The following is a 9,226-nucleotide window of genomic DNA, read 5'->3' as shown; positions in this document are numbered from 1 at the left end:
TGAAAAAGAAATGATCTATTACATTTTAGGATAATAATTAACTATTCCACCAGCTTAAATATGTTTTATTACGTGGAACATAGAAGAGCATTTTGATGTAACAAAATAAATTGGTTTGAGAACTTCTACCATAAAGATGGTTTGTGTAAATGGATAAATTAGTGGCTTAGATTTAGAAAAAAAAAAAAAAAATGTATGAAAATTTCCTAGGTGGGGCTATCTTCAGGGAGTTGGTTTAAAAAGGCTGAAATGATGTCAGATGTGTCTGATGTTATTGCAAGCTTTGCTCCCTCTGGGCTTATTTCATTTCAGATTTTCAGACTTTTTACTGTAGCCTCTGGTAGCTTCAGGTTCCTGTCAGCACAACAGCAAGTCCTGTCTAGTGCCCATGGCAAGTTTAGGGGACTATAGATTGTCATTGAGTGGAAGGTTTGAGCTCCAGAAAATGAAAGTGAAAGATGCTCAGTTGTGTCCGACTCTTTGAGACCCCATGGACTGTATAGTCCATGAAGTTCTCCAGGCCAGAATACTGGAGTGGGTAGCCTTTCCCTTACTCCAGGGGATCTTCCCAACCCGGGGGATGGAGTCTCCCGCATTGCGGGCGGATTCTTTCCCAGCTGAGCCACAAGAGAAGCCGAAGAATGCTAGAGTGGGTGGCCTATCCCTTCTCCAAGGGATCTTCCCGACCCAGGGATCGAACCGGGGTCTCCTGCATTGCAGGCGGATTCCTTACCAGCTGAGCTATCAGGGAAGCCGCTGGACTCGAGTACGGAAGCCAGAGTCTTCTGACTCCCACTGCTGCTCTAATTCTTCCCCTCATTCTACTGCTAACACAACCAGCAAACAGATGTAGATGTGACCTCGGGAAATCAAAAGGTTCTAGCGTGCAGGTCATTCAAAATCTTATTGGATGAACTTTTGCCCAGTTTATGTGAAGGAGTGCGGGAAAGAGTGGGTTCTGCTTTATTTCTATAGCTCATTAGTGAATCCTAACCATACTCTCCCTTAGGTCCCTTTTCCATCTCAGTCTGGTTCTCATCTCCTTAGAAAGAAAAATAGGATCTTTAAATTCACTCAGTTCATGTTGGGAAGAGGCCAAAATCAGGGTCCCATTAGTACTCCGCTGGAGGAGTCTTTCAGCAGCACAGTCTAGGAGAGGCATTTATGTCTCCTCCTTCTCCTCGTCTTTCCCTGGCTTGGCATATTCTAGCTCGTGTTTTGCTCTTCCTATTAATATGAGAGAAAAATAAAAGACACTATTCATCTTCCTTTGAAAAGTTTGGCATTTCAGTGGTTTTCTTGAAGTGTGTGTGTGTGGGGGTCCTCATTTGTAACCAGCTTTGCCATGAACGGAAATCAATCTGAATGTCCCATTGTGCATTTTTTTTTTCTTTTCTCACAGCCTGAAATGGCCTTTGCCAAGTTTTCAAGCTGAATCTGAAAGACCCTCTCATTTTCCGCTCCCTGCCTCCAGCCTCATTGAACCTTTGCAGAGATTTCTCAGGCTGAAGAAGGGCTGCGCTGCGAGGACTGAGAGGAACGCGACCTACTCCGCTAACCCAGTGGCCTGAGCCAATCACAAAGAGGATTGGAACCTCCCGAGCCTCCCGCCCCTCTCCCTTCCCATCCCCTGCCCCTTCAACAACCTCCGGGAAAGAGGGACGCCGGAGGGATGTGTTTGGGATGTGTTTGCAATTCAAATCCTTGGCTTTCTGCCAGCCTCTTTTCTAAATAAAAGGCAGGAGCTGCGGTGAGGTGCAAAGGGGTCTTTGGAATTGCAGTGGCCCTGAGATCCGGAGATACCCTTATCCGCCGCTTTTATCTGCTTCCGAAGCAAACGGGGAAAGAGCAAGGATGGTGGAGGCTTTCTGTGCTACCTGGAAGCTGACGGAGAGTCAGAACTTTGATGAGTACATGAAGGCGCTTGGTAGGTAAAACTAAGATGTGCTGATCTCTTCTTAAACTTGCAGCTTCAGATACTCGCAGATTCCTTTTTTCACCCATCCGATTAGCAAGAGACAAAAGCAGATCCCATTGTCATAATCACGTGCTGTGCTGATTTTAAAAAACCATTTTCCACGGAAGGGCTTTTTAAATCTGGCATTTGTCCGCTTTCTTGCCTAGGGCCAAGTATTCTGTGAAGAATGTGAAGTTTCTGTGCCTTTTCAGCTTTTTTTTCCCCAGCATCCTATTATTTATGCTTCCAAATTGGCAATCCACATATGACAAAGGCTCAGTAGTCGTCTAGCATAACTGATGGGCTAAACGTACTTTAATGAGACTTACACTTTACGACCTGGATTCCAGAATAGGAAAGTGGATTCCTACTTCATGAGCTATTTCGGAAGTTGCCACCAACTGTATTGCTTCTTTTTGCTATTTTAGGTGTGGGCTTTGCCACTAGGCAGGTGGGCAATGTGACTAAGCCAACAGTGATCATCAGTCAGGAGGGGGACAGAGTGGTGATCAGGACTCAAAGCACATTCAAGAACACAGAGATTAGTTTCCATCTGGGAGAAGAGTTTGATGAAACCACTGCAGACGACAGAAACTGTAAGGTAAGGAGCCGCTCCTTCCTCTGGGGTGGGGAGGAGAGGAGATAATAAGTGTTTTTTTTTTTTTTTTTCCTAGATGATGGGAAGTGGAAAATGTTCTCAGTATTTCACTTCAGAGAGAAAGACCCAGGGTTAATTTTGCATTCTAGTGTCCCATAGCTTATGTTCTGAATAATGGGCAACTACCATAGCTCAAAGCTCCAATCTGTTTCTTTACCACGTCTTTCTCTCATTTTGCATCAAATCTGTATTTCAGAAAGTATTTCATCGTGTTCATTTAAAAGAAAGATTGTACTTTGTTTAATCTCTCTTTTGCCTCAAGTTGGCTTCATCAATAGTTTACTTCATTCTAAGACCCTGTTTAAAGGAGTAGGATGATTCTTCAGAAAGCACTAGTTTAGGATTTTTATTTCTGATAATTTATGTGCCTCATAATTTTTGCATCTAAACGAACACATTTCAATCGAATTATGATTTCTTAGAGTTTTCTCAGAGTTTTAACCCTGGAAGCAACAGAGGAAATGGTACTATTGTGATAACTGATCACTATTCATTCAACTATTACTCTTTGAAAAATCAATTTGTTTGACTTCCATATCAGAAATCTGATCTGTACCTATTGCTATGTTCTGCATTTTGTTGGTGGTCTCAGTCTGTTGTTAGCCTGGATGGAGACAAACTTGTTCATGTACAGAAATGGGATGGCAAAGAAACAAATTTTGTAAGAGAGATTAAGGACGGCAAAATGATCATGGTAAGTACAGCAATTCCCGATTCCTGCTTCTCCTCACCGCCCCTCAAATTTCCCATCTCCTTCCTTGTCCCTCCTTCCCTCCTTTTCTCCCATCTTTCCTTTTTTTAATAACATTAAGTCACTAGCAAGGGTATTTAATCATGTGAAAATTTTTATATTTTAGCTTATAAAAGTTTTACAAGTTCAGGACAGATAATTTAGAATATAACAGGAAAATGTAACAAAAATATAAAATTCCCTTCTACTGCCCCCTCAGAGAGAACTATTTTGATATTGCTTCCCTTCAGCCCTTTTTAATTTTATAAGATGCCTTTAAAACATGTCTATTCAATACTAGATAGTCTTGTAAAAATTATAAAATAGAAAATAGTTGAAAAATAATGTATCTAATAGTGGAGTAGCATCATAAACTGGGGAAAATGTTTTATCCTCATCTAGCACCCTAGACACTTTTTTGGGTGAGTTGAGTAATAGATGACATTGAAGAAGTCAATACATCATTTTGGATTTTTTTCTTGGATGGGAGTTGCTTTACATATTCCTTCTGAGATAATAGCAGGATGGGTTTTTCGTTTTTGTTACTTAAGACTATTGACTAGTTTTCTTCTCCTTCCCTTGAGTACCAGCTGTTCTAGGTTCAGATAGAGGACTTACATATTCACATTTCTTTCCTGGGTGGAAGTGGGGAGCAGAGGGACAGTTTTCCTTTCACGTTGACAAATATTTGGCCACATTTTTCTGCAGTGATCATCATCACCAAAAAGAGAGAGAGATAGAGCGATTCATTTATAAAAGATTCAATTGGAAGTTCTCCAGTTCTCCTTTATGCTTTTTTTCTTTATTTTTTTCCTGAATACAAAAAAGTAGATAGTTCAGCTTTGGTATGTATGACTGTGATCAGGCATGACTGAGTTGAAAAAAGGAAATGAAAGTAATGGGTGACAAGGGCATGGTATCCTCTCGAAAATCATAGGACTCCATGAAAATGATGAACACTAAAAAACACTACATTTTGTAAAGAGGATTTATAGCAATTCTTCGAGTTGGATTTGATACAAGAGCCCACGGTGCACATTATAGCCACATTACCACCAAGGTTCACACAGCCTAAAGCACGACAGTCAAAGCAGCGAGAACATTTGGATGTTTACCTTTTCCTGCGTTTGGACCAAGTCATTGCAAATACCATTTGTCTAAAAACTTCAAAATTTATCTAGGTCATGAATTGTAAACTATTATGAGAACCTACTATAAATTTTTTGCACTTTTAAAAGAAAGAGCTAAAATGCTCCAATTACCCTGATAATTTAAGGCAAAAGGAATTCTTTTGACCTGAATCTAGATAGTTAATCTAAGTTTTTTTTTCATATTTCTTTCAGAGATATGAACTATGTATACATGTCATTCACTCAATAAATATAAGGGTTTCTTTTTAGAAAATGAAGATGTAGAAGAAAAATGAAAATGTTTTTATACAACATTTAGGGCTTCCCCAGTGGCTCAGCAGTAGGTATTCTGCCTGTAACGTAGGAGATGCAGGAGACGTGGGTTTGATTCTTGGATTGAAAAGATCCCCTGGAGGAGGAAATGGCAACTCACTCCAGTACTCTTGCCTGGGAAAATCCTATGGACAGAGGAGCCTGGTGGGCTACAGTCCATAGAGTTGCAAAGAGTTGGACATGACTGAGCATACAACGTTTAATGTTTGTAAATGCCATTATTCTTTTGTATAATACTTAAATCATATATATGACAATCTTTAAGATAATAATATGATAATATTTAAACTAATATGATAATCAGTAGGTACAACCACTGATGTACCTGTGTAAGAAGATTTGGTTATCTTTGGAATCTTTCAGACTCTTACTTTTGGCGATGTGGTTGCTGTTCGCCATTATGAGAAGGCGTAGAAAACATCCTGACCTGGGGCTGGAGAAGCTCTACAATATTTCTGTTTACTCAAGTCTCAGTGTTAAACTGCTATTACAGTGCGGCTGATCACTAATTAGAAGGTTATCTTGGTGTGGAGGTGGAAAATGATGACTTTAAACCTTGTTTTAAAAACTTGTTGCTGCAAGCAATCAAAGCCATCTTTGATATGCAAATTTATCACATTTTATAATTCACATTAAGTTTTTAAGCTACTGTTTTTAAAATCAAGAAAGGAATACGTACTATAATTTCCATTGGAATGCAAATCAAATTGGAATAAAAAAATCTTACACCCGTGAGAAATGTGTTGCTGTTTTTAATATCACTCACTAATCTGGCTGGGAGTTGTATATTAGAAAGTTTTAAGTAAAATAGCCTTTTTTTTTTTCTGGTATAACATTAGGCTGGAGAAGTTAGCACTTTGCTTAAAATACTAATTTAAAATATAAGCAACATGTAAAGTAGATAGCTAGTGGGAAGTGGCTATATAACACAGGGAGCTCAGCCTGGTACTCTGTGCTGGCCCAAAAGGGTGGGGTAGGAGAGGGTGGGAGGGAGGCTCAAGAGGGACAGGAAATATATATATAGTTATGACTGATTGCAGTTGTTGTACAGCAGAAACCAACACAACATTGTAAAATAATTAGCCTCCAATTGAAAAACAAGATCAGAAGCCTAGGGAAATGTGGAAAATGTTTGGGTTGGAACTTCCATAGACAGTTTGGCTAGGATCCAAAGGAGATTTGTTATGGTAAGCTAAGTTGCACAAATGACCTCTTGATACTAAAAACAGGTAGTCTGAAGAAGCAAGCTGATATACATGAAAATGCCTTATTAAAAAGTAAATATAATCAAAGTCTCATATAATCAAAATGTCATGTAATTCAAGTTTCTTATTGAAAGGTAAATAGAAACAGGCAATGAATTTTATCCCAGACCATAAAGATGTGTCTCCAGGCAAGTACATTGAGCTGAACTAAGTTGAGAAGTGCTATAATGGATAAAATGGAGTGTGCAAAGGGCATCTGAATTCCTCTGTGTGTGTGTGTGGTAGTAGGGGAGCAGGGAGGTGGGGGAGGTTGGTGGAACTGAGTTGACCAAAGGAAAGTAAATACCTGTTTATGACTGGCTAAGATTTGCATTTGTAAACTACAAATGTTATTTTGTAGTTTATTGTTTACAAGATGATTTTTGTACATTTTCTCAAACCCACAGTGTGAAGCAGGTAAGAAGGTACTACCTTTACTTTACTGATGAGGAAACTGAAGATTAGATTAATGTGTCCACATTCTCTTGTGAATGCTAAATTGCTTCAGTCGTGTCTGACTCTTTGTGACCCCATGAACTGTAGCCTGTCAGGTTCCTCTGTCCATAGGATTCTCCAGGCAAAAAATACTAGAGTGGGTTGCCATGCCCTTCTCCAGGGGATCTTCGCAACCCAAGGATTGAACCTGGCTCTCTTTTGTCTCCTGCACTGGCAGGCAGGGTTTTTTTTTGTTTGTTTGTTTTTTTAACCACTAGTGCCATCTAACTAGTGAATAATACTGAAAATAATAATATTCCTCTTAAAAATTAATATTCAGCTAAATTTTCTTCTGAAACAAAATGTAAGAATTTTTATTTTCCCTGAATCACTTCTTAGGAAAACTTTCTTCTGTTAGCCTCTGTGAAGGGTAGGGGGTGAGGCAGAAAAAAATGTAAGTGTTTTTCAGAACATTCAGTATTCATTTTTAATCAAAGCAATATGTTCAGTAAGGTTCTACAAGTTAATTCAAGGTCCAGTGAACTTTCAGATATAAGTATGAGGAAACTTTCTTTAACTTACACAATGATACTATAACCTGGCTATTTTATTACTTTACTATAATTACTATAAGAAAGAGTAGTAAAATCTAAAGTGCAGCTGTAGAATTTAACATGTGAATGTGCAATTATTACTGAATGTCAAGATAAGATTGGCCCAGATTATCATTACTAAAACTAGTAAGCTTTGTCTTTGAAAGCATGGAACAGAGAGGGCATTTGCTCCAATTGCTCTGAACACCTTCACTTCTGCATCTGGATGAATACAGCTTTCTCTTGGTGTTCAGCTTATGCTCTAATAGAAGCATGGCTTCTGGCCTCTCCATTCTTAAAGACACAAGAAAAGGGCAAGAATAGGGATTTAGTTTCACCTCATTATTGTTGTTGTTTAGTTGCTCAGTTATGTCCAACTCTCTGTAACTCCAGGGACTGTAGCCTGCCAGGCTCCTCTGTCCATGGGATTTTCCAGGCAAGACTACTGGAGTGGGTTGCCATTTCCTTCTCCAGAGAATTAGGTCAAATAACATCCCGGCATTCATTTCCATAACAACTCTCTGAAGAAGGGGAAGGTTTGGGGATGGCCTGATGGGAAGCAAAGCTACACTGGGTTAATACACCTAGTGTATTAACCTATACACCCTCACAACAAATTATACCTACACCAGAATGTGAAAATGAAAGTGTTACTCACTTCAGTTGTACTCAACTCTTTTGTGACCCCATGGACTGTAGACTGCCAGGCTCCTCTGTTCATGGAATTCTTCAGGCAAGAATACTGGAGTGGGTTGCCAACTTCTCCAGGGGGTCTTCCTGACCTAGGGATTGACCTGGGTCTCTTGCACTGCAGGCAGATTCTTTACCATCTGAGTCACCAGGGAAGCCCCACATGAGAACATCAGTTCAGTTCAGTTCAGTTGCTTAGTCATGTCAGACTCTATGTGACCCCATGGACTGCAGCACGCCAGGCCTCCCTGTCCATCACCAACTCCCAGAGTTTACTCAAACTCATGTCCATTGAATCGGTGATGCCATCCAACCATCTCATCCTCTGTCTTTCCCTTCTCCTCCTGCCTTCAATCCTTTCAGCATCAGGGTCTTTTCAAATGAATCAGTTCTTTGCATCAGGTATTTGCATCAATACCTTGCCAAAGTATTGGAGTTTCATCTTCAGCATCAGTCCTTCCAATGAGTATTCAGGACTGATTTCCTTTAGGATGGACTGGTTGGATCTCCTTGCTGTCCAAGCAACTCTCAAGAGTCTTCTCCAACACCACAGTTCAAAAGCATCAATTCTTCTGCGCTCAGCTTTCTTTATAGTCCAACTCTCACACCCATACATGACTACTGGAAAAACCATAGCTTTGACTAGACAGACCTTTAGAACATGGGGACCTACAAATACATGTGAGGCGTGAGCTATACACCCAGAGATGTTAAGGCATTGTAGCTTTGTGTGCCTTAGAGACAAGGTATAAAGGAAAACAAAACAGAGGGGAGAGAGTTGAAGGGAAGATAATGTTTCTACCCATTAACTCAATATAGTACCTTTTTTTTTTTTTTAACATAGCACCTTTTAAAAATGGAAGCATTGCTTAAGTTTCAAAATGTGTATGCCATATTTCATGCTTACTGACTGAAGAATTATTTCACCATCAGTTTACTTTCAGTAAAACTGACTGAACATCAGTAAAAGACGGCATGTGGGATATAGTTCCCTGACCAGGGTTTGAACCTGGGCACCTTGCACTAGGAGTGTGAGGTCTCAGCCCCTGGACCACCAGGGAAGCCCCTTGATGTGCTTTTAATGTAAGAAATTCTTTTTTAGCCTGTAAGTTAAAGACATGCTCATGTTTTAAGTTTTATTTTTCTCTCTTGATCTTTTTCGGAACTTTGCATGTGATGTGAAATAAAAATTCAATTCTTTTCTCATAAACACACACACACACACAAGAAAACTGGCAAAAGAAAAAGTGAGAATTGCTATTTTTATGAATTTTAAAAGTTTTTTTCTGTCTTTCAAAATGTTTGTCCTAGAAACATGCAAGTTATTTTTACTGTCCTTAAGGTTGTTTTCCAAGGACCATTTTTTCCACAATTAGAAAGCATTTTGGTTGTCCAAAGGCTTTTGAATCATCCTAAAGCCATGGCAGAACTTGAACAGCCCTGGCAGGACATGCCT

At 39.6% G+C, this 9,226-nt stretch overlaps 1 protein-coding gene across 1 annotated transcript; it reads left to right on the top strand.

The window, feature by feature from the left end:
• Positions 1-1,603: 1,603 nt before the first annotated feature.
• On the top strand, positions 1,604-5,563 carry FABP7 (fatty acid binding protein 7). The gene is made up of 4 exons (XM_005890114.3): positions 1,604-1,927; positions 2,386-2,558; positions 3,208-3,309; positions 5,172-5,563. Exons 1-4 carry the CDS (start codon positions 1,855-1,857, stop codon positions 5,220-5,222), a joined length of 399 nt encoding a protein of 132 aa, XP_005890176.1. The 5' UTR covers positions 1,604-1,854; the 3' UTR covers positions 5,223-5,563.
• The last annotated feature ends 3,663 nt before the right edge of the window (positions 5,564-9,226 follow it).

The sequence above is a fragment of the Bos mutus genome, chromosome 9 (genome assembly GCF_027580195.1).
Source record: "Bos mutus isolate GX-2022 chromosome 9, NWIPB_WYAK_1.1, whole genome shotgun sequence".
In the NCBI taxonomy this organism is placed as follows: Eukaryota; Metazoa; Chordata; class Mammalia; order Artiodactyla; family Bovidae; genus Bos; species Bos mutus.
This window is presented reverse-complemented; position numbering and strand designations above follow the sequence as displayed.